We start from the raw sequence: 27018 nt of genomic DNA on the forward strand, positions 1-27018 counted from the left end.
TGTGTTTTTGTAGATGGTCTGACTGTGTGTGTCTGTAGGTTGTCTGGCTGTATGGTGACAGAGGAAGGCTGTGGTTATGTGTCTTCAGCTCTGAGTTCAAACCCATCACACCTGAGAGAGCTGGACCTGAGCTACAATCACCCGGGAGAATCAGGAGTCAAGCTGCTCTCTGACAAACGGATGGATCCAAACTGCTCACTGCAGATACTCAAGTATGTGGGACAAGATCTGCCTCAGGTGATCTGACCACAAGTTGTTTACTTTCATTCGAATGTTGAGCAATTCCAGCGTTATGGATGTGACATTTACAGTCAAAACTTAAAATATAAATTCTCATAGAATGTATTTATTACCAATATATTGAATAGGGCTGTAAAGGAGTTAAAAAATGTAATCAAATTAATTACATGATGTGGCCATTAATTCATTAATTTATTTATTACAAGCACATCAAATTTGGCTGAGAAATTACCCCCAAAAGATCATTTAAAGTCATTGTGTAAAGCATCAAATAGACATTAAAAAAAGTAGCTTCAGAAAGAAATATTTGATTCAGCATAGAATTTATTACACATATATTTTTTGATCATGAGGTTGAGTAAATGATGACTGAATTTTCATTTTTGGATGAACTATACCTTTAATGTTGTACTACTGTACACCCAAAGCGCTTTACAATCATATCAGGGAATCTCCCCTCATCCACCACCAGTGTGCAGCATCCACTTAGATAATGTGACGACAGCCACAGAACAATGGCGTCAGTGCGCTCACCACACACCAGATATAGGTGGAGAGGAGAGAGATTGATAGAGCCAATTCAGTGGATGGGGATTTTTAGGAGGGCCAATGGGTGGAATGTGGCCAGGACTCTGGGGTTACACCCCCACTCTTTATGAGAAGTGCCATGGGATTTTTAATGACCACAGAGAGTCAGGACCTCGGTTTAACGTCTCATCCAAAGGACGGTGCTCTTTTGACAGTATAGTGTCCCCGTCACTATACTGGGGCATTAGGACCCACACAGACCACAGGGTGAGCACCCCCTACTGGCCTCATTAACACCTCCTCCAGCAGCAACCTGATTTTCTCAGGAGTCTCCCATGCAGGTACTGACCAGGCTCAGCCCTGCTTAGCTTCAGTGGGCAACCAGTCTTGGACTACAGGGTGATATGGCTGCTGGTGTATATGGAAATATGAAATTTTTTTTTTTTAATGAGATTATACTCTAAATAAGCGCTTTTTACAATACAGATTGTTTCAAAGCAGCTTTACAGAGATAACAGGAAAATAATGCAACCAAGTTTGTTTCCAGAAGAAAATAGCGTCACAGTCCAGCTTAAGTAAGTTCAGTGATGTTTCATTTTCGTTGTAAAAAAGGTATTAATTTAGTTCATTTATATATATATATAGCCGCTCTGGAGAAAACCATGTGATCGTCCAGCTCAGTTCAGTTCTAATATACTGGTGTCAATGCAGGCAGATCAATATTATTGTTGAATAATAAATTAAATATTAAATGAAATGTACCCAACTAAGCAAGCCAAAAGCCAATGGCAACGAAGGTGAAAAAAGGTGACACTGGCAAGGAGCCAAAACTCTATCAGGGCGGAATGGAGAAAAAAACCTTGGGAGAAACCAGGCTCAGTCGGGGGGCAGTTCTCCTCTGGCCAGCGAACGAACAGTTTGATTCAGGTTTTATTTTTGATCATGATTCAGGCAGCATTATAGGTCAGAAGTTAGATTGGATTGGAACAATCAGAATATTATCCAGTTCCATCTGGTTGAAGATCGGAGTCATCATGCCGGTATGGAGACTGGCTTGTTGAGGATCAGAGCCAATTGCTGTCGTGTCAATGAGGCCTTCACAGGAGAGAGTCTAGTTGGCACAATCTCTGCTGACACTTCAGGGATGTGTTGTGGTCGTGTCTAGGCACAGGTCCTCCATCTGATCTGGATACGGCCCGGATCTGGCTGATTACAGTAAACCTCAGAATAAACGGAAAGACTAACATTAGCATAGATGCCATTCTTCTTATGATGTAATGAGTACATTGTGTGTTATAAGAAGTGTTCCCGGTTCCAGCTGACCTAATTTATGCAGCCTAATAATCATTTAACTGATTTGAATAATAGGAATGTGTAATTTTCTATGTGTATGCCAGGTTAAAGAGATGTGTTTTTAGTCTAGATTTAAACTGACAAAGTGTGTCTGCTTCCTGGACAATGTTAGGAAGACTGTTCCAGAGTTAAGGTGCTAAATAGGAAAAGGATCTACTGCCAGCAGTCGATGTTGATATTCTAGGTATTATCAACTGGCCAGAATTTTGAGATCGCAATAGACCTAAAGGACTATAATGTGTTAAGAGCTCGCTCAAGTACTGGGCAGCTAAACCATTTAGTGCTTTGAAAGTAATCAGCAATATTTTAAAATTTATACGATGTTTAACCCTCTGGGGACCAAAAAGGCGCCCGCGCGTTTTGCTCGTTTTTTTTTTAGCAATGAAAATAAACACTAAATGCTCTGTTAATTTTGATCTTTCATTTTCGTGTAATACATCAATCGATCCTGTTCAGTTTCTATTTTTTTTCTGTATACTCACAATAAAAATAAAGTGTTTTGCTTTTTGACAAATAAAGAAAAATTAACATGATGCGATTTCTGCCTTCTCTCTGTCAGTAAACTCCCATTTGAAACGCGTTCGAAAATGATCTATAACTCCGCGAAAATTCAGTCAAACAGGCAAACAGACCCACGGGCATAAAGCTTGAGATCGCATCTTTTAAATGAAGTAATTTATATAAAAAACAAATATTCTCAGCTTCTGTAATCTGTACAAAAAGAGAGCGACTCCAGTCGAGCTCATTACGAGCCATTCAAAAGTAATTTGACCACTCCCCGGAGAGCGCGTGCTATTCAAACGCAAATTCTGAGAACGCCCACATCAGCTGTAAACAAAGCGCGTTGCAATCGAGTGAGACATAATATAACCTACCTTATGGAGAAAAGTTTCCTCATAACAGTGCTGATATGAGGAGCAATATCTCCTGATATGAGGAGCAGATCCCGCTGAGGAGTGAGGTAGGCTGTTTTCTTTTCTCAAGTGTGGAATAACGTTATGGAATAACGTTATGGAATAACGTTAGTGTAGGCCTATGCAAACCGCAAAAAGATGAATCGCATTTCTATAATATGACTCGCCTTTCTGTGAGATGAATGAAGGGTACATATTTGTAAAGACTGTTTAGCCTAAATATGAATCGCGCGTCTGTGTGTGAAAGAATAAACTGCTTTGCTATAGCCTACTGAGATGAGTAAAAATCGACTGGAATATGTTGAAATAAAATGTATTTGTATAAGCAACGTATTAAACTGCAAATTAGCATTTATATGCCCTAATATTTCATAAAAACAACGTTACAGTCAGTCACTCGTTGACTAGATTTGGGTACAGTTTTTAGGCTACTGTAGAATATACTGCCACATCAAATAGCCTAAGCTTTTGTTTAGCAATTTCTGCTCATATCTAACGTTATCTATATATATAACTATATTATTTATATATATATATATATATATATATATATATATATTTGCTATATTCAAAATAATGAATACATATGATAAAATGTAGGCCTATAATCTTTTTTCTTTTTCTTTTTTACAAAGAAAGAGTACACTTGAAATATTGTTGAAATTGTAATTATTGTTGTAATTGTAACATTTTTAATAAAATAGCAAAACATATTTACAAGATAGATGTAAGCGAAATCTTAAATGGTCAATTATAAGTCTTCTTCTAAATACATCTTTTGTCCTTGCATTGTGGCTCAGTCAGTGTCACACCTGAATGAATGGCTAATTATGCAGAGTCATTATGCAGAGTGGGTGAGAAATTGTAATCTAAGGTGTAAACTACTCCTCCCCCTCGCATATTGACTTTCCAAGCAAAACCTGTTTTACACCATTTAAATCAATGTATTTTTTTTTTGTGAACGATAAAGCAAGACTATTTTCACATAATTTTGAAGCTAGAACTGAAAGGGACAACATCCATTAGTCAAAAGTCTTGTGGACACATATTCAATATGTGTTTTGTGGTCTTAATTCAGCAACTTTCATTTTAATTTTTTCCAATAACCACGCATAAACATTATTCTCTTAAAAATACAAACATCTACATACACGTTGCTCGCATATTATGGTAGCCCTGTTTGTGCTATATAGAGTGAATTTACACCTTTGCCATTATCATGTTAATAAATAACTGAAAAAAGCACAAATGTCAGAGCATGTCAGAACATCTCAAGGACCCCAAAAACAGCTTGGTCCCCAGAGGGTTAATAGGGAGCCAATGCAGTGTTGACAGAACAGGGCTAATATGGTCATACTTCCTGGTTCTGGTAAGAACTCGAGCTGCTGCATTTTGAACTAATTGTAGTTTGTTTATTAAGCGTGCAGGGCAACCACCCATAATAGCATTACAATAATCTAGCCTTGATGTCATGAACGCTAGGACTAACTGTTCCGCATTTTTCACTGAAAGCATATGCCGTAATTTAGATATATTTTTAAGATAGAAGAATGTGGATTTACAGATGCTAGAAACGTTTCTTTCAAATGAACTATTGGGATCATAGAGCACACCCAGGTTTCTAACCGACGACAAAGACTTGACAGAGCAGCCATCAATTGTTAGACAGTATTCTAGGTTAGTACATGCAGAGGTTTTTGGTTCAATCATTAGAAACACTGTTTTTTTCAGAATTAAGTAATATTTTTCCTCAGGGACACTACATTGCACTGCCTGATGCGATACTGTGGTAGATGGTTGCATAGTTATAATTTTCTCTCTAATATTATCAATCTTGTAAGTAAAGGAGTTCATAAAGTCAATACTGCTATGCTCTTTGGAAATTTCAGACGTAGAAGCTTTATTTCCTGTTAATTTAGCTACAATATCAAATAAATACCTAGGGTTGTGTTTGTTTTCTTCTAAGAGAGTCGAAAAATAAGCAGATCTAGCAGTTTTTAAGGCCTTTCTGTACGCAATCGTGCTCTCTCCACGGAATTCAATAAATGTCTTTTTATTCCAGTTGCGCTCCATTTTTCTGGCTGCTCTCTTAACCCTCTGGGGACCAGAAACGCGCCCGCGCGTTTTGCTTGTTTGTTTTTTTAGCAATGAAAAATAAACACAAAATGCTCTGTTAATTTTGATCTTTCATTTTCGTGTAATACATCAATCGATCCTGTTCAGTTTCTATTTTTTTTCTGTATACTCACAATAAAAATAAAGTGTTTTGCTTTTTGACAAATAAAGAAAAATTAACATGATGCGATTTCTGCCTTCTCTCTGTCAGTAAACTCCCATTTGAAACGCGTTCGAAAATGATCTATAACTCCGCGAAAATTCAGTCAAACAGGCAAACAGACCCACGGGCATAAAGCTTGAGATCGCATCTTTTAAATGAAGTAATTTATATAAAAACAAATATTATCAGCTTCTGTAATCTGTATAAAAAGAGAGCGATTCCAGTCGAGCTCATTAGGAGTTCGTTCAAAAGTAATGTAACCACTCCCCGGAGAGCGCGTGCTATTCAAATGCAAATTCTGAGAACCATTTCAGTCTGTGAAACGCCCCCACATCAGCTGTAAACAAAGCGCCGCGAGTGAGGCATAATATAGCCTACCTTATGGAGAAAAGTTTCCTCAGAACAGTGCTGAAATGAGGAGCAATATCTCCTGATATGAGGAGCAGATCCCGCTGAGGAGTGAGGTAGGCTGTTATCTTTTCTCAAGTGTTGAATGTGGAATAACGTTATGGAATAACGTTAGTGTAGGCCTATGTAAACAAAAAGATGAATCGCGTTTCTATAATATGAATCGCGTTTCTGTGAGATGAATGAAGGGTACATATTTGTAAAGACTGTTTAGCCTAAATATGAATCGCGCGTCTGTGTGTGAAAGAATAAACTGTTTTGCTATAGCCTACTGAGATGAGTAAAAATCGACTGAAATATGTTGAAATAAAATGTATTTGTATAAGCAACGTATTAAACTGCAAATTAACATTTATAGGCTATGCCCTAATATTTCATAAAAACAACGTTACAGTCAGGCGAAGTATGAAAGACAACATTTTGTTGACTAGATTTGGGTACAGTTTTTACTGTAGAATATACTGTCACATCAAATAAGCTTTTGTTTAGCAATTTCTGCTCATATCTCTATATATATATATAAAATACTATTTTCGTCAAAAATAAAGTCATAGACTAAGATGTTAGATGTTCCAATGTTGGCTATAGGCTATTCAAACTAATGAATACATATGATAAAATGTAGGCCTATAATCTTTCTTTTTTTTACAAAGAAAGAGTACACTTGAAATATTGTTGAAATTGTAATTATTGTTGTAATTGTAACCTTTTTAATAAAATAGCAAAACATATTTACAAGATAGATGTAAGCAAAATCTTAAATGGTCAATATAAGTCTTCTTCTAAATATATCTTTTGTCCTTGCATTGTGGCTCAGTCAGTGTCACACCTGAAAGAATGGCTAATTATGCAGAGTAATTATGCAGAGTGGGTGGGACATTGTAATCTCAGGTGTAAACCACTCCTCCTTCACGCCCCCTCGCATATTGGCTTTCCAAGCAAAACCCGTTTTACACTATTTAAATCAATGTATTTTTTTTTTTGTGAACGATAAAGCAAGACTATTTTCACATAATTTTGAAGCCAGAACTCGAAGAGACAACATCCATTAGTCAAAAGTCTTGTGAACACATATTTTGTATGAGTTTTGTGGTCTTATTTCAGCAACTTTCTTTTTTTTTTTTTTTAAATAACCACGCATAAACTTTATTCTCTTAAAAATACAAACATCTATATACATGTTGCTCGCATATTATGGTAGGCCTGTTTGTGCTATATAGAGTGAATTTACACCTTTGCCATTAACATGTTTATAAATAACTGAAAAAAGCACAAATGTCAAGGCATGTCAGAACATCTCAAGGGCCCCAAAAACACCTTGGTCTCCAGAGGGTTAAGGGCCAGAGTGTGCTTGTTGCACCACAGCGTTGGACTATTTTCTTTAAGGTCAAAAGAGCAACTGTGTCTTAAGTGCTGGAAAAGAGAGTTAAGTTTCTGTCGCAATATCGAGTTCTTCAAAGCTATCTGGGATGCTGAGACGATGAAACTGACCAGGAATATTATTAATAAAGAAATCTTTAGTGGCAGAAGTGATAGGTCTAACATATTTATAACACGGAGTCGGCTTTGCAGCCTTGGCTAAATGAAGTTTACACGAGACGAGATGATGATCTGAGATATCATTGCTCCTCTGCAGAATTTCAATGGCATCAACATTGATTCCATGTGATAATATTAGATCTAAAGTATGATTTTGACAATGAGTGAGTCCTGACATGTGTTGTCTAACTCCAATAAAGTTAAGAATGTCTCTAAATGCCAATCCCAATGCATCTTTTTCGTTATCTACAAGTATATTAAAATCACCAACAATTAGGACTTTATCTGCAGCCAGTGCTAACTAATTCAGCAAATTCTTTGATAAAGTCTGTATGGTGCCCTAGTAGCCTGTATACAGTAGCGAGCACAAATCTCAAACGTGATTTATCATTTAAACTAGATAGTGTTACATTAAGCACCAACAGTTCAAAATAATTATATTTAAAACAAGACTTCTCAGTAATTCTGAAGATATTACTGCAGATTACAGCAATACTTCCCCCTTTTTCTTCCAGACGAGGCTCATGTTTATAACGGGGAGGGGGTGGGCTCATTTAAAGTAATGTAATCGCCTGGTTTTAGCCAGGTTTCTGTCAAACACAACACTTCTAGGTTATAATCTGTAATCATATAATTAATAATAAGTGCTTTTAAAGTAAGGGATCGAATATTCAGCAACCCAAGCTTTATCATTTGTTTATCTGTATTATATCTGTTTTTTAATTGTTGAACATCAATAAAATGTTTACCCTTAAATGGGTTTACCCTTAAATGGGTTTAAATGGGCATAGTTTTTTGTATGTCCTAATTCGGGGAACAGACACAGTCTCTATATGATGATATCTAGGTGAAAGAGGCTCTATGTGATGGGATTTATCTGACTTTGGTAACGTGAGACAGCTTAATTTTACCTGTAAATATACGAAACGATCTAGTGTTTTACAGGACGGATGTCAACCCCAGTCACAGAACAGATTTTCTCTGTCTGTGTGTGTGTGTGTTTCTTATGTTTTCTTTAGAAAAATGAATATGAATCATGTTTGTGTTTTATAGTGTGGATCATTGTGGAGAGTTCAGAATGACAGCAGGATTACACAAATGTAGGTCTACACACACAATCATTTAGTGATTTATTGTTGATTTGTGTCATTTAGTGAAATGTTTCTCTTCTTGTGTTCAGATGCCTGTGATCTCACACTGGATCCAAACACAGCACACACTCGTCTCATTCTGTCTGATGAGAACAGGACAGTGACAAGTGTGTTTGAGCGTCAGCCGTATCCTGATCATCCAGAGAGATTTGATGAGGATCCTCAGGTTCTGTGTGGAGAGAGTCTGACTGGACGCTGTTACTGGGAGGTTGAATGGAGCAGAAGTGCTGTTATATCAGTGTCATATAAAGGAATCAGCAGGAAAGGAGGGAGAGACTGTGAGTTTGGATGGAATGACAAATCCTGGAGTCTGATCTGCTCTGATAACAGATTCTCTGTCTGGCACAATAAGAACAGGACTGATATTCCTGACGTCTCTTCATCCTCTAAGAGAGCAGGAGTGTATGTGGACGTGTCGGCCGGCACTCTGTCCTTCTACAGCGTCTCTGACACACACACACTCACACTCACACACTTACACACACTTAACACCACATTCACTGAACCCCTCTGTAATGGATTTGGGCTTGATTATAGCTCCTCAGTGTCTCTGTGTGACATTAAACAGCGTCCTGAGAGAAACAACAGTGATACACACACAAACGGGTGAGTGAAATATACTGTGTCTTAGTGAAGGATTTTTCCAGACTGAATAATAGTTCAATCCTCTGTTCTTCATACATCACTAAACACTAGAGATGCACCATATTGGGTTTGTGCTGATACTCCATATGCTGATATTTCACAACATGTTTTGGCCAGGACCAATAAATACATATTTTCCTTTGTTTTGAAACAACACAGAGTCTCTCCTGTGCAGAGACTATAAACACATTATTCTTCATTTTAGTTAGTTTAGAGCTAAATCTATTTCTCCTTCAGTTTCAGAGTTGTGAGGTCTCTGTGAATAGGGCTTAAGACTGATTTACTGGTATTTCTCTAAAGCTCCTGATCACACACGATCTCTAAACTGTAATTTGCTATTAATTGTCTGTAATTTTCTAGCTGTAGTGTGATCTTCTTTTCTATTAATATTCCTGCAGACGAGGAATAAGACAGAAATAGTCAAATTCACTCAGTATTACTTGATCTATTCCAGCACTCCCTCAATTACAATCAAGCACAATTAACTGTAGACAGTTGTGTTGTAAGCAGTAAAACAGTCCAGTTCTTTATAGTCAAACTCATTTATTATGTTTGATAATGAACATTTCTGTCCACCCCAGACTGCTGATGGTCTTTATCTGTCCACCTCTGTGAAAATATCCACAGTTAAAAACATTGATTTATAGAAGACTTGACACATTATTCAGCTTGAGCTTATTGATGGAGAATATAGAGTTCATGTTACCTAGTTAAACATAAACATAACTGGACAATTATGTGTGAATTAAACTCTCATTATAGTATATATGTGTTTGTTATATTAGATTGTTTGTTATTAGTGAGTGACATCACAGGTGTCAGTCGCAGCATTATATACTAGCTTTATATTTTCTCTCTGTCAAACTGCCTGTCAAATAGTTTTTATAGTAAACTGTTTGTATGTTGTTGGTTTTGAATTGTTGGTAATACTTTACAATAAGGTCCCATTAGTTAACATTCGTTAATGCATTAACTGTATTTGTTAACGTTAGTTAGTCAACTGTTCATTGTTAGTTCATGTTAGTTCCGGTCCATTAAATAATATTGACAGATACAACTTTTGATCTTAATAATGTATTAATAAACATTGAAAATAACATTAACTGAGATTAATAAAAGCAGCTGACTTTTTGCTTCTGCCTTCTTCTGGTTCTTCACAGGTTCTCTCAGCCCAAACCTTCTGGGCTTGATATTCACCCGCTGCTGAACTGTCAGTCTTGTGTCCATATAGCTGATTCTGATCAGTGGCTTCAGATTGAGCCGTCGGCCTGTACAGATGAAGGAGGGTCAAAGTTCAGGGTCAGCACTGACCCAGGCCGTTACGAGTGTGTCAGGACCAGAATGCGATGGGTCTGTGACTGTGTCGTCACCCTTCAGTACCGTACCGTAGACGGACTCTTCCTCAACGCAGAGCTGGAGAGGCTGCAGTGCAACCGGATCGGTCCAGTGATTGACGTGACGGTGATCTCAGGGAAACTGGAGGAAGTTCATCTGCCCCATTACGCCTGTTTAGGAGAGTCTGACCCCTCTCTCAAAGATGCTGTGAAAGTCCTCACCGTAAAAGACGAGGGAATAACCACAGAACCTGTGCAGTTGACCCGATTCCATGCTAAGATTGTCCAACCATCCTTCTCTCTGAAAACATTAATTATAAGTTGGATAATGGGATGGTACGAACACTGTGATCTTCTACTCTACATGCATTCTAAAGATCCTCTCATTTTACACGTCTACTTGTTTCCAGTTGATGATCGTGCAAAAGAAAAAGTTAAGAAAGAAAATAGAAATGACCCAATAGAGCATCCCAGACCTGGCAGGCCATTTCGGATGAACACGCCACACATTCTTGATGTTCCTGGTGCCTCTACTATCCATCCCAAAGAAGGGATCACATTCACAAGAGAAACTCCACCAAACTACTTCAAGGTCAAGACTCGTCTGGAGAATGACCTTCAAATGACTCTTATCAGAGAAGAGGATCAGGAGAAGGTCTGGGATGCAACAATTGACAAAGATGATCTGATTCGTCCTAAAAGAGACGAGCCACATCTGAATAGTGAGGAAGGTAAAGCACAATTTTTTTTTGATAACCATTGGCCAGAACTCATTCAGGGTATTAAAATTATTTAGACAATTGCAGATAAACTCTGTCAGCAAGACCTGGTGATTTCAGTGAGGAACAATATTCAGAAATCACACATTTCTGAAATTTCACAGCTTGAGAAAGATATGTGATATTATACATATGTACAGTGACACTGTGAAAGCTGAATTAATTTTAATTCTTCAGAAAGAGGAGCTTTACAATTTAGAACATCTTTACAATTCTAAACTATGAGTTTAGAGGCAATATATATAAGCTGCTCTAAAACAGATAAGATTACAGACATGTCTTTCAAGATATTAATTGCTAATAATATCGCAAAGAAATCTCATAAATATTTCATATATCAGTCCCTCCAGAAAAACGCGGAGTTTTTTTGTGATTGTTGCGGGCAAAAATCCTTGATTATGCGGCACGTTTTCTTAAAAAATGCGATGGAATATGCGGGATATTTATGCAATTTTATGCGATGAAATTGCGGGAACTTGCAAAAATTGCGGAAACTAGCAAAAATTGCGGGAACTTGCAAAAACTGCGGTTTGATGAAAAAGAAAAAAAAAGTGATTCCCCCAACACCCTATTCACTAGACTACTACTTTAATGTAAAGAGTCATTTCTTATTACTTCCTATGATAAGCAAGCATACTACATCACATAAAGTGCTGGGAATATTTAAGTTCTCATCTTGTTTTGTTTCAGACCTTAATAAACACATGGCTCAAACTTACAAAACATTGACGAGTCGAACAAGTTCTGTAGCTTTACAAAATGAATATGCTACAACTTCTGTAAAAATGAATAAATAAAATATAAAAAAATAAAATGTGTGCTTCCTATTTTACAGAGGTAGCTATACAAAACAGACATCGCATCGGCATTGCGGGGTTTGCAGCTTGTCAATGACGTCGCGTAATTACGTCACTTCATAATGTTCCCATGGCAACAGGGGAAATGGCTGCGCTTGTGTGAAGTAAACGCAACATTTTTCAACTTTCTTCTAAGATATATGTGACTTTTTGCAACGAAAATGCGGGGATTATATAATCATGCAAGCCCGCATATTTTGCGCGCGGAAATCTGCAATTTATGTGGCGAAAGTGCGGCGTATTTGAAAAAATGCGTCCCCCGCATAAATATGCGGACTTTGGCTGATTATGCATTGAATCATGCGATCGCATAATCGCGTTTTTCTGGAGGGACTGATATATTTAATTCATTTTATTTATTTATTTTGCAATACAAAGTAAACTTTCTCCAGGTAAAGTGATTTTGTATCCAGGTCTAATTATGTTTTTCTTACTTATTGGTGAATTGCCATTGTAAAATCCAACAGTTGCTCTAACACTTTTTAGTTAACTTTACTTAACATAATTGTAAAAATGTAGTAATCTGTACTATTTACATACTATGGCTTGATTACTCAGAAAACCCAAAGTAAGATTAATTGTTCAGGTTGAGTGACATTTCGTCAAGCAAAAAGAGTTTTTGAGGCAGGTCGATTATTAATAGTCTTTTCACTCATTTCCTCCACTTCTGCCGTTATCTTTCTCTGTTTGCATTCACTCATTTCCCAAAGTCATCTTGAATTTTGAATTGTCAATACAACTGACATTTTTTTTTTAAATAACTTCACATAAGCTGACTTCATAAATTGAAATTGATTTTTGGTTGTGCACTTGGAACTTTATTTATATTATTGTAATTCTGCTTAGTTTTTTTTTTAAAGCAATCGGTTTGGCTGCTTTTTTAATTAATTGTATTTAATTAGATTCTACAGTGTACACAAACCTTTTGTTGGTGATCTAGCTGTTGGGGTTTTAGATCTCAGGATGTGTATTTTATTAAGTTTTCTTTTCTCTAGTACATTGGAGGAGTAATCTTTATAAGAGTTTATTACACAGCTCTGTGGAATACTTGATTCTGATTGGTCAATCGCGTTATCCAGTTGTACGATATTCCCAGATAAGAACTGCTGAGAACAGAAACACAGGCTCATCCGGGTCACTGAAGTCAGCAGCGCTACACACTCGCTAGGAATGGGTTTTCTTTGTGGAAGTTTTGCATTTGGTTAGCTCAAATCAAATCAAATCACTTTTTTGTCACAACCATCTAAACAAGTGCAACAGTGGGAAATTTTTTTTTTAGGTGCAGTTCTGAGCAACATAGCAGTCATAACACGATGGGACGTATTTACAATTTACAGCAAACATCAGATTTACACAATTTACACAGATTTACACATCTAATGTGCATACAATTACTCACAGCACCATATACACTAAACAATATACATTATACAATAAATAATGTACAATATACAATATAGACATTTACGGCCCTATCTTGCACCAAGCACAATTGACTTTGTACAGCGACGCATGTTTCATTCCTATTTTGCACCAGCGCAAAGCACTTTTCCCTCCACAGAAGCACGTCGCTAAACTAGGGAATGAACTTGAGCGCAAAAGAGGAGGCATGTTCCGGCGCAAACGTTCCCTGGTGCAATTTTACTGTTCCATAAAACAATTGCGCCACAGACCAGAAAAAACCTAGTCTAAAGTCAGTGGCGCGTTGCGCGTTGTTCATTATGCTATTTTAATGGCGCATGCTTGACCATAATGTATAGCGTGCACAACGCGCATACACTTTGATTCTCTCATCTACACAGAAGCAGCAGTTTTCATTTTTGCAAATCATATTATTACAAACGATAGATAGATAGATAGATAGATAGATAGATAGATAGATAGATAGATAGATAGATAGATAGATAGATAGATAGACAATTTATTATAAAAGCATACATCTAGCTTACACATTTACCCACATTATTATATGCCTGTTTAACCCTCTGAGGTCGGCAATCACGCCGGCGTGATCTGCTTGCTTTTTTCCTTATCAGTTGAATTGAGACCCGAAATACTCTTTTGACTTTGATTTTACAAACAAGTCTCATACATCAATAGATTCTGATAAATGTGTATTATTTTTGTGTATTTTTTCTCTACTCACAATAAAAACAAAGTGTTGTGCTTTTTGCCAAATAAAGAAAAATAAACACGAAGCGAGTTCTGCCTTCTCTCTGTCAGTGTAGTCCATTCTGAAACGCGTCCGAAAATGAACAACTCAGCGAATACTTAGTCAATCAGGCATACAGACACACAGGCATGAAGCTTGAATTCTCTTCTTTTAAATGAAGTAATTTATATAAAAAACAAATATTCTCAGTTCATGTAATCTGTAAGAAAAGAGCGAGATGTCAGTCGTTCTCATCTCATCTAATTATTTGTAATGTGACTCCGCCCACGGAGAGCGCACGCTATTCAAACGCAAATGGCTGAGGCAATCCGCGCAATCCTGTGAACGCCCCCATATCAGCTCGAGAAAACACAAGTTTAATCATACCATTGTAGCCTACGTGTTTACACCGTCTCGCAGCGCTGTGAGGAATAATAATAATGGAAAATGTACCTCAGAAGTGCGGGTATTTCGAGGAGCAAGGATCCGACTGAGCTGAGGAATACTGTAGTAAGTTTTTTTCCCTTCTCAAGTGATTTGTGTTTCTGTGAATGAATGAACGGTAGCCGCAGAGATGCGCGCTGTTTACCACAGCTCGCACACTCGCGTTTCTGTGTGAATGAATGATGTTTTAGCAAACTGTATTGCTATACTGAGATGAGTAAAAATCGACTGAAATATGTTGAAATAAAATGTAGGCTATTTGTATAAGCAACTTATTAAACTGCAAATTAACATTTATGCCCTAATATTTCATAAAAACAACGTTACAGTCAGGCGAAATATGAAAGACAACATTTTGTTGACTAGATTTGGGTACAGTTTTTACTGTAGAATATACTGCCACATCAAATAAGCTTTTGTTTAGCAATTTCTGCTCATATGTTATATATATATATATATATATATATATAGGCCTATATACATACTATACATATGTACATGTGTGTATATATATATTGTATACAATATTAAATATATATCCAATTGTGCCAATAATCACTGTGCCATTTCTGAACCACAAGTGTGTTAAAGTTAACATGCAGGATTTAAATTAGTGGCAATGGACTAACGAAATCCATATTTTTGTTTAAATTTTACCATACCAATGTTTTGTTTTTTTACCTTTAAACTTGACATTTTATTATTTTTATTATTATTATTATTATTATTATTAGAACGTGCACATATTATTTCTGTTGAATTAATTTCACAACGCTCTTTCTCATGGCCATGTAAATTATGCTTTAAAGCAAGTATTTGGGCTTCGTACTAGAGGTAATGGTTTAACAATATTAATTATTCTAAACCGCTTTTACTGTACCAGGCTTTAAAATGACACTTAAAATATATATATATATTTTTTTTTTAAGGGTTCTACAGTGCAATATCCAAAATTTGGATTTCATTAGACCATCATTACCTCTGGTATTAATTCCTTAACTTTAACGCACTCTCTATAGTGGCCAAGAAGGGGAGCACTTCCATTTTGTTGTGGCTTGTTTCCATTGTTCCATTCCATTGTTGATTAAATTTTAGTTGTGTGTCTAGTATGGCTGTGTAACGATGACCAACTGAGTTGGTTGTTCGAATCCATGTACAGAGCTTTATTAAACACAGCAGTACAAACAAAGTGTGATTCAGAGCAAGTAACGTGGTTGACAAACAGACACAGGGTTGATAACAGTAGTGGCAGTCCTGATAGCAAACTAGTCCAAATCCGTAATCCATGAGTCGTGGTCATAAGCAGGCATAGAAACTTAAACAAACAAACCGCTTTTGGCACATTTTTCCATACAAATTTATTAAAATTTTTTCACAATTTATGTAATCGATTACATCGACACATCATTCTTTTGAGTAGTTCTATGCAACTTAATTTACTAATTTCATTCTGTAAAACTTCGGCTTGCGTACTGTTGTAAAATGGATATTACAAATAATGTGCTATGGAGGAGGAGGAGCAGCTACGTGACGTGTCACCAAGATGGCGCCAGTGTACCCGGCTTGCCGTCTTTCTCGTCGGTCTCACCTTGTTGTACCTGTGGTACCTGTTGTACCTGTTCGTCTGGCATCAGTACTGTTTGTTTTATGCATGGTGTTGCACTGGGACCATGTAGTCTCAGTGCTGACCTACGATCGTCAAGCCTTGCTCAACATCCAAAGCCGTATGGGAGTTTACCGCGGTTTTTGTTCTGCTCTGCATCCTCGCTGCAGTTCCACGTTCAGTCAACCTGTGGTGGAGTGCGCTCGCTGGCTTCCTTGCTGCGTTCCTGCTCTAAGGAAGCGTCGTAGGAAGAGAGGCAGCCGTGGTGGGGTTCGAGTGAGAATCAGACGGGCAATCAAATCTTCGATGGAGTTTCCCTTGATACCATGAACCTGGATGGTCTTCATCTGATGCGGCGCTCATGGGAATATAGATATGCTTTTCATCTTCCTGTTTTTCCGGACTCTTCTCACTCATCTATTTGTTCTCCTTCTCCGCAACCACAAGTAACGTTAAAGTTACGGATTCGCCGGAGAGGAGTAAACTGTCAAAATCTGCGTCAACTGGATTTTGTTCATCTGGATTTGCCTCAGTCATCGCAGCCTCCTTTGAATATGGCCCTAGTTAATGCTAGATCCATATGCAACAAAACTTTTATCCTAAATGACTTTCTAACCAGACATGACCTGGATATTTTATTTCTGACGTAGACCTGGGCCAGCGCCGGTGAGTTGTCTGTCTTCGAGGAACTTTGTCCGCCGAACTGTTGTTTCATTAGTACCCCAAGGTCTGCTGGTAGCGGTGGTGGCGTTGCTATGGTTTTTAAACAATCACTTAAAATTCATACAGTCTCTGTTCAGAGCTACTCGTCATTTGAAGTACAGTGCGTAGCATTACAGTCTTCTTCCTCTGCTCTGCTCTGCGCTCTCATCTATAGGCCACCTAACTCTGACAGTGCTTTTATAAGTGACTTTTTAGAATTTTTAACTTCTGTTGTTCTGTTGTATGATCGTATGTTATTATTAAGTGATTTTAATATTCATGTTTGCTGCCCCGGTCGTTCCTTGGTTTCTGAGTTCTGTAATGTTTTGGACTCATTGGATTTACGCAATACATGAATCAACCAACACATGTCCGCGGTCATACACTTGACCTTATTATGTCATATGGGATCCCTGTAGATATTGTATTTATTGAAGATGCTTCCTTCTCTGATCATTAGCCCATTATTTTTACGATTCCTGTTGTGAGTTCAGCCTTGGTTAAGAAGCCTGCAGGCTCTTTTTCTCGCTTTATAAACCCTCGTACCGCCTCTGTTTAGTGAGAAATATCTAGCTAATACTATTGAGTCGTCGATCTTGAATGCTGAGTCTTTCTATGGCCCTGACGATATACTTTCTCTGTTTAACGCAGCTTGTTCTGATATTTTAGATTCGATTGCCCCTTTGAAGATGAAACAACCAAAGCAAAAACTTTATTATTGGCTGGATGCCAATGCTCGTTCGCTCAGACAGGCTTGTCGTAAAGCGGAGAGGAGGTGGAAGCGCGATCGGTTAACAGTGTCATTTGAGATCTTTAAAGAGTGTCTGATTATGTTCCAGAATGCTGCTAAGTTAGCTAGATCAAAATATTTTTCAGAATTAATTGCTAAACACTTCCATAAACCTAAGATTTTATTCTCCACAATAAATTCAGTATTTAATCCAAGTTGCCAATTTCACCGGGAAGCCTCGGCAGAACTCTGTGAGAAATGTTTTAAGTTTTTTGCTGATAAAGTGGCATTTATTCGTTCATCCTTCACTTTACATCTTCACTTCACATCTTTAGCAAGGCATCGGAGTCTGCCTTGCTAAAAGTGCTCAATGACATTTTAATTGCAGTTGATGCTGGTAAAAATGCTGTATTGATCCTACTTGATCTTACAGCTGCCTTTGATACTGTTGACCATAATATTCTTATTAGGCGTCTAGAGCATTCATTTGGTATTAAGAGTATAGCCTTGAAGTGGTTTAGTTCTTATCTTGGAGACAGGTCCTTTTCTGTGGAGATAGGCAAGTTCTCTTCATCTTCTACCCCTATTTTTAGTGGAGTACCTCAGGGCTCCATCCTGGGTCCGCTTCTTTTTAACTTGTAGATGCGTCCACTGGGGGATATTGTTAGGAAGCATAATATTAATTTCCATTTTTATGCTGATGATACACAGCTGTATCTCCCGTTGAAAGCCGGCGAGTCCATTCAGACCTTGATGGATTGTATTCGGGACATTAAGGAATGGTTATCGATTAACTTTCTCCAACTTAATGAGGACAAAACAGAAGTTATTGTCTTTGGCCTACCAAAAATGAGAATTAATCTCACTAAGGAACTGGTTAACCATTTTCCCTCAGTTTCCTCTCAAGTCAGGCACCTTGGTGTCATTATTGACTCTGAATTATGTTTAACAAAACAAATTAATTTGGTTGTAAAAAAATGTTTTTATCAGTTGCGGTTAATTTCCAAACTAAAATCATTTTTGTCATTCTACGATTTGGAGAAGGTTATTCATGCTTTTATTACTTCTCGCCTGGATTACTGTAATTCCTTGTACTTGGGTCTTCCTCAGTCATCACTTGCTCGGCTCCAGATGGTCCAAAATGCAGCTGCAAGGCTGTTGACCGGGACTAAGAAATACGATCATGTTACCCCAATTTTAGCCTCGCTTCATTGACTCCCGATCCATTTTAGAATTCAGTTTAAAATTCTGTTGTTTGTCTTTAAAGCTCTTAATGATCATGCTCCCTTATATATTAGAGATCTTCTTGCTTTTGCACACACCAGATCTTTAAGATCTTCAGACAGGGCTCTTTTATTTATCCCTCGCTCCCGTTTATCTCAATGTTTTTGTACCTCTGACTACTAATTGTACTATACTCTTAAAAATCTTGTTTCCTGCTTTGTGTGTGATTCGCTGAAAAATCACTGACTGTTCGACAAGAGTTTGGATGAGATGCCTCTAAGAGACGAGACCTGATCTAACCCTAACATTTGAATACTTCAAATCATCTGTTTAGAGTGAAAAATACTGAAGATCTTTTTCTTTTTGTCCTGCAGAAGTGAATCAGCGAAGGAATATGGCGTCTGTTAAAGAGCTGCTTGAGCAGACATTGAGGGATCTAGGAAAAGATGACCTGAAGCGCTTTCAATGGTACTTGAGGAATCATGAGCGTATTTCAACTTCTGAAATGGAGAACGCAGATGTCTTAAAAACAGTGGACACGATGGTGGAACGTTCAGGACCAGAAGAAGCTGTGAAGAGCACAGTGAACATCCTGAGGAAGATTAACCAGAATAATCTGGCTGAAGAGTTGGAGAACAAACACAAGGAAGGTAATGTTTAAACTTTACATTTAAATGTTTTCTTTCATTGTAAGGAGTGATTGTTTAGTACTGTGAGGGATTCAAAGTGAAAAATGAAGTCATTGTTAAACTCAAATATTTCTCTTTGCTCAGCTGATGTGTTTGTGTAATCTGATGTTTCATCTTTCTCTCACAGCTCGGACTGAGGGCAACATGAAGGCTTCTTCCACTTTCTGATTCAAAACAGATCAAGGGTAAATAATGATCGGTCTGGACCTGGAAATACATAGTTATCACATAATCATATGCAAGCATTGAACTTAAAGGGATGGTTCGGAGTAAAATCAACCTAGGGTCCTTTGCATGACCTTGAGCCGAACACCCCCCAGAAGCCTTTTTTTCCCTTGGTTGAACATTATTAAAGGGGTGGTATAATGCCTTTTTCACAATATGTAAAATATATCTATGGTGTCCCCAGAGTGTGTGTGTGAAGTTTTAGCGCAAAATACCCCACAGATATTTTTATATAGCAAGTTAAAGTTGTCACTTTTTGAGGGTGAGCAAAAACGCACCGTTTTGTGCCTGGCTCTTTAAATGCAAATGAGCTGTGCAGAGGGCGGGGTTTCAAGAGCTCGTGTCTGTTAGCAGGCAGCTGCTATTACCTCATGCAGACACACTAAAATGACAGAAACTGTTCTGCCTTTAATGTTAAACGGAGTCAGATAAGGATGGGGAGACTCAAGAAGAAGTGACAACATGTAGAATGCAACAGGACATCTCTGAATGGTTAGTGGATGAATTTATGTTGCTGATGTGGAGTTAACTATCTTCAATTAGGATATTCTGTCATGATAAATCTATAAATTGCTCATATATGAACTGTTGTGAGATGCACACAGAGTGACTTTGTATTGCATGTGAAAAAATGGATGCTAAAGTTTGAGCTGACTCACAAATGTACTCTTATGCAACAACTTTTCCTCTTCTCAACATGGACTGCGTGTTCCCGGGGGCGGGGTTTATGTAAATTCTAGGGTTAGTGATGTCACTAACCCGAGAGGAATGTTGTGTAGTCCCAACCAGCCATTTGTTGTAGTCCTTTTCTTTAAAAGCAAATATCTTCCTTTGCTTTGAACTTTGAGCGTTGTAACTTTGCAGATGTTGTTTATGCTCAAACAGCAACATTACACACTAACTAAAGTTAGAAAAGTGAAATCACACTCAACCACCCCTTTAAAGTTAGAGCTTATTTAGAGATATCAGCCGGATGGTTTAGTGCAGGCGCTAATGGATCCTATGATTATCTGGTAAATTACCCCACTAATAATGCACAGAATGGTACCAAACTTCTACAGTAGTACAAATAGGTTCTGTACTCATAAAACAAGGCATTGGAAAGTTTGTAAGTACATCAGGAGTTTATTTAAATAACACTTGCCTGACGGCTAATGCTACCGCTAACCCGGACGTCGACGTCACTTCAGTCACAGAAGTGGAAATATTCTGAATGATAGAGAGACACTCTGAATAATGTTCTGTAAAGTAAGACTGTCGTGAGTTAATGGACCGTTTCCCCACTTTTTTATTTTGAACTCAAATACAGGGAAGGTAAAACAAGTTTAATGTTAAAGTAAATGTATAGCAAGATTTATATTTGTCTAACTGTATTTTATACTTGGTGAATTGTTTATGTACATTTTTATAAAATGTTTTTCATAAACAATGAAATGTTGAATTTTCTTAAAAAAACCATAGCTGTTGCAAATAGAATCCAGCTCTTCTTTTCCTGTGATTATATTCTTCTGCAAACACACAAAGTTTGGTGAACTGCAATGAGGAACATTTAATATTCTCTTTATCTAATAAAAGCTATTTTTTTCTAAGTTTATTTTGTTGTGTCATAATTTAACATTTGGATATTTTGGATATTGCACTGCATGGAAATATTCTTAATGAATAGACATTCTGAATAATGTGCTGTAAAGTAAGACTGTCATGGGATAATGCACAAAGAGATAACCGGTGATGGCGGCGCGAGTACATCGCGAGGCTCGCGGTCTCTCCAGATTCTGTAATTTAGCAGTATTTTTCTTGCTCATTTCGGGTCTGTTCGTCCAGAACAGTTGTGCCTTAACATCGTACACCCAAGGTGAGCTTTTGGATATTGGTTTGCGAATTTCCGACAGTTTTATGGACAACCTTCGACTCCTTCCTGAGATCGCCAGATCACCCGAGGCTATGCACTCTGCCCGGCCGGGCGGAAGTGCTCGCAGGCGCCGGCGAGATCGTAAACAAAGGCGGGGGAAGCGCGGAGGACTAAGAGCTAAGCTAAAGCTAACACCACACCGGCTCTCTTTACCCAGCATTTTCCTTGCCAATGTACGGTCGCTGTTGAACAAAATGGAGGAGATTCGACTCAACATCACATACAGCAAGAGACTTTTGAACTGTAATGTTCTAATTTTCACGGAAACATGGTTAAACAGCGGAATACCGGACAACGCTATTGAGCTAGCGGGACGCCATACATTCCGGGCGGATAGAACATTAGATGGCTCCGGTAAGACCAGAGGTGGTGGATTGTGCATTTACATTAACAAAGCTTGGTGCACAAACTCTGCTATTGTTGGGAGACATTGTTCAGCTAACCTTGAGTTTCTCATGGTTAAATGTAGACCGTTTTATCTACCGCGGGAGTTCACTTCCACTATTATAACTGCAGCCTATATTCCCCCGGATGCTGATGCCAAGTTTGCTATGAAAGAACTTCACGCAGCCATCAGTAAACAACAGACCGTTCACCCGGAAGCTGCGTTTATTGTTGCGGGTGATTTTAATCATTCAAACTTAAAGTCTGTGCTACCGAAATTTCACCAGCATGTTTCCTGTCACACCAGAGGAAACAAAACCTTAGACCATGTTTACACAAACATGGCTGAAGCTTACGTCGCGACACCCCTCCCCCACTTGGGACAGTCAGATCACCTTTCTTTGTTCCTCACCCCCAAATATGCACCTCTGATCAATCGCGTGAAGCCATCAGTGAAGACCATCAAGGTGTGGCCTGCGGGGGCAGATTTCTCACTCCAGGAAAGGTTTCTACACACAGACTGGAGTATGTTTGCTTCTCAAGCCACCAGTGGCTCTCACACGGACATTGACTGCTACACCTCCTCTGTACTGGATTATATTAATACCACCATTGACAGTGTTACAACCCAGAAGCAGATCACCACATACCCAAATCAGAAGCCATGGATGAACAGGGAAGTGCGACTCCTATTGAAGACACGCAATACTGCCTTCAGATCAGGAGATGCACAAGCCTATAGCACATCCAGAGCAAATCTGAAAAGGGGCATCAAAGAGGCCAAGCACTGCTACAAGCTTAAGATAGAGGGACACTTTTCCAACGCTGACCCTCGGCGCATATGGCAGGGCATTCAGGCCATCAGTGACTACAAACCCTCTCACTCCACCCCCGCAGCCACTGATGTCAACTTCCTGAACGAGCTAAATGACTTTTATGCTCGCTTTGAAAGAGACAACAGAGAAACTGCCACCAAGCTCAAATCCTCAGCTGACCACCCACCGATCACACTCTCCTCCACAGATGTCTGCAATGCACTGAGCAGGATCAGCGCGCACAAGGCTGCTGGACCAGACAACATCCCTGGACGCGTACTCAGGGCATGTGCGGAGCAGCTCGCTGGGGTTTTTACAGACATTTTCAACCTGTCTCTTGCCCAAGCAGCTGTACCAACATGCTTTAAATGCACTTCCATTGTGCCAGTGCCAAAACACTCCAGCCCGAAGTGCCTTAATGACTACCGCCCTGTAGCACTCACACCCATCGTAATGAAGTGCTTTGAGCGGCTGGTCCTGGCACACCTAAAAGACTCTCTACCATCCACATTGGACTCACACCAGTTTGCCTACCGTAGCAATAGGAGCACAGAGGATGCAGTCTCCATGGCACTGCACTCTGTGCTCACACATCTGGACAATAAGAACACTTATGCACGCATGCTGTTTGTTGACTTCAGCTCAGCATTCAACACTGTCATCCCAACTAAGTTAATAGCCAAACTTGGAGACCTGGGCTTCAACACCTCCATGTGCAACTGGATTTTGGACTTCTTGACCAACAGACCCCAGAATGTTCGATCAGGCTCCAACTGCTCCACATCCATCACACTCAACACTGGTGTACCACAGGGCTGTGTGCTAAGCCCGTTCCTCTACTCCCTCTTCACCTCCGACTGCAAGCCTGTGTACGGATCTAATTCCATCGTCAAGTTTGCGGACGACACTACGGTGATTGGTCTCATCAGCAACAACGATGAGACTGCCTATAGGGAGGAGATCAAGCACCTGGCCACATGGTGCACCGAAAATAACCAGCTCCTCAACACCACCAAAACGAAGGAGCTCATCGTGGACTTCAGGAAAGTGTCAAGAGGCACACACGACACCATCCACATCAATGGAATGGCTGTTGAGCGTGTCTCCAGTTTCAAGTTCCTGGGGATCCACATCTCGGCGGACATGACCTGGACAACCAACACCTCCAGCCTGGTCAAGAAGGCTCACCAGCGCCTTTTCTTCCTGAGGACACTGAGGAAGAATCAGCTTTCCTCCACTATCCTGGTGAACTTCTATCGCTGTGCAATAGAAAGCATCCTGACCAACTGTGCTACAGTGTGGTATGGGAGCTGTTCTGTTGCAGAGCGCAAGGCACTGCAGCGGGTGGTGAAAACCGCCCAGCGCATCACTGGGACTCCACTACCTGCCATCGAGCACATCCAGAGGAAACGCTGTCTGCATCGAGCTCGCAGCATCCTTAAGGACTCCTCTCACCCAGCCCACAGACTGTTTTCTCTCCTGCCTTCCGGCAGGCGTTTCAGGTGCCTCCGGACCAGGACCAGCAGACTAAAGAACAGTTTTTTCCCCAGAGCTGTCTCTTTATTAAACTCTAACCCTCATTGATCCCACTCCCCTTATATACTGATTGACTCTCCTCTCCCTCCTCACACCTGCCTCCATTTTGTTATTTGCAATACTATAATGTTCATTTGCACTGCTGACTGTTATTACAGTAACAACTGTTTACATATGCATCTTGCACTACTACCTTGACTGGAATATGCTCAATTTGCACTGCCGACTGTTTATTTACAGTACCGACTGTTTATATATACATTGCAATATCGTACCTTAACTGTAATATGCAATTACTTTCCACTGCACTTTCACTCGGATAGCTTCTGTCCAAACTTTATTTGCACTACTTTAAATCCATTGTTATACTGCTCATTAGCCTAACTTATACATATATCTATTTGTTAAATTCTGTTTATAGTAATAGCCATCTGTATATTATGCTCACATTCTGTTTATGGTAACAGCCATCTGTATATATATTCATAGTACATATCTATCTGTAAAATTCTGTTTATAGTAACAGCCATCTGTATATTATATTCAGTACATATCTATCTGTAAACATTCTGTTTATAGTAATAGCCATCTGTATATTATTATATTCAGTACATATCTAGCTGTAAACTCTGTTCACAGTAATAGTTATCTGTATATTATATTCATAGGACAATCTATCTGTAAATTTTTGTTTATAATAGTATTCAACTCTATATTTATTCAGTACATATCCATGTTCTGCACTTATGGAACCACTGTATATCCTGCACTTGCTGCTATTGCACTTCTGGTTAGACCTAAACTGCATTTCGTTGCCTTGTACCTGTACTTGTGTAATGACAATAAAGTTGAATCTAATCTAATCTAATCTAATCTAAAAAAACTAATATTTAATTTATTTATTTTGAACTCAAATTCCCCAGTGACAACATACTATACCCCTAATGGTGGGTAAGTTGAGCCACTTCTGTGTCACTAACTCTATTTCTGTGTCCTTATGACCCTTTCCTTTAGTTGTCCTGATAGAAGACAGCTGAAATATGATGTGTTGTATAATAATGCTGAAGAACAGATATTTGGCAGTGAAGAATATGTTCTCTGAGCTTCATGTCCTCTACAACAGTCTCAGCCTTCCTCCAACGTCAGGACACCTGAACGAAGCTCCACAAAATCTGTCCGATTAAACATTATTCAGCTGGAGTGTCTAAATCACTTCAACAAAGAGCAGAAAAGAAGTGTCCAGTGATGCTCTTCCCATGAAAGCAGCTGAGCGTTCTGATGCTGTAGAAGCAGAATGTGAGATTCGTCACGTAGAGCTGGAATATTTCTTCTCATGTTGCTCCATCAAGTCATGGTTTAGTCTGTAGTTGCAGCACAGTTTGTGTCTCCAGGAGCTTTTGTTCTGCTTTTGCACACGTTTCTCCTCCAGCGGCTCCTGGAGAACATCCACAGCACTGCAAGTGTTTGTCAGCGCAGGTTTTTATCTATTTATTAAAATGATCATCTGTAAAGATGCCTAACTTTAAAGTCTGGACTACAACAAAGCTTGTGCTCTTATTGCTTTGGAGAAAATATGCTGTTCATTTCACACATTTGACCGCTGTGTTGTGATGAACACAATGATCTGTCATGAGCTTCAGCATCAACTCTAGAGAAATGTGTCCAGTAGAGGAACATCTGTGACTGTTGTAGTTGAGAGAGTGTTTGGCATCATTGAGACGACTAGAGTTATTGAGGAAATGTTTAGCACTTTATAGCAGGTTTTTGCAGGTCTTTTATGTGTCCTCTATTGAAGCGTAATATACCAACAGTTGGAGAGTCTTTGCTGTTTCCATGCTGTTCTTTTCAACTTTCTAATCAAAGAATCCTGAAATAAACATGTAAATAACTGTTTTCAACACTGATAATAATCATAAATGTTTCTCGAGCATCAAATCATCATATTAGAGTGATTTGTGAAGGATCATGTGACACTGAAGACTGGAGTAATGATGCTGAACATTCAGCTCTGATCACAGGAATAAATTACACTTTACTGTATATTCACATAGAGAACAGCTGATTTACACTGGAATAATATTACACAATATTACAGTTTTTTTAATCAAAATAGAGGGGTTCGCTTATTCAGGGGTTTTCCAGAGCCATCAGAAGAAACACGCTGAAGAGCTTCCCTGAAATCAGCTTCTGCAAACTCACTGTTTATCCGGCGATCAACATCCAGCCTGCTGGAGATCCAGCTCGTTCAGCCCTGAGGATTTGAGCTTGTTTGATGTTTTAATGACTAGCATTGTTGCTTTAGTTTTCTGGATGTAACTTTACTAAGCAACATGTAAACACACAGAACGGACACTGGTGTGTGAAATTAAACTGCACCATCACAGACTGGAAAAGCAAGACTTACATCCAGCAACCACATTCAGAGACTCATGGACAGCCAATTCAAGGCGATGGGCCTGCAGTGTCTAAAACACACTCTCTATCTCTCCTTTGCCACTCACATCACATCTCTCGTATACGACGAGATAGGCACGCACATGGACTGTGGAGGATCACATTACACAAATTTTTGCAAA

The 27018-nt window shown here is 38.8% G+C and overlaps 2 protein-coding genes across 3 annotated transcripts in view; both read left to right on the plus strand.

The window, feature by feature from the left end:
• The window catches only part of LOC311286232 (NACHT, LRR and PYD domains-containing protein 3-like), a 61211-nt gene extending 39822 nt beyond the window's left edge, over positions 1-21389 (plus strand). For both annotated transcript variants that reach the window (XM_084402348.1, XM_084402349.1), the window contains exons 7-12: positions 39-212; positions 8314-8360; positions 8441-9017; positions 10217-11121; positions 19256-19531; positions 19698-21389. In XM_084402348.1, coding sequence (XP_084258474.1) covers positions 39-212; positions 8314-8360; positions 8441-9017; positions 10217-11121; positions 19256-19531; positions 19698-19738 — 2020 coding nt within the window. In that variant the 3' untranslated portion in view covers positions 19739-21389. The remainder of the gene's footprint in view (positions 1-38; positions 213-8313; positions 8361-8440; positions 9018-10216; positions 11122-19255; positions 19532-19697) is intronic.
• LOC311286236 (NACHT, LRR and PYD domains-containing protein 1 homolog) overlaps positions 1-27018 on the plus strand; it is a 194603-nt gene that overhangs the window by 102180 nt on the left and 65405 nt on the right. The gene's annotated exons all lie outside the window — the stretch shown is intronic.

Source organism: Rutilus rutilus, assembly GCF_951802725.1.
Source record: "Rutilus rutilus genome assembly, chromosome: 2".
Classification (NCBI taxonomy): domain Eukaryota; kingdom Metazoa; phylum Chordata; class Actinopteri; order Cypriniformes; family Leuciscidae; genus Rutilus; species Rutilus rutilus.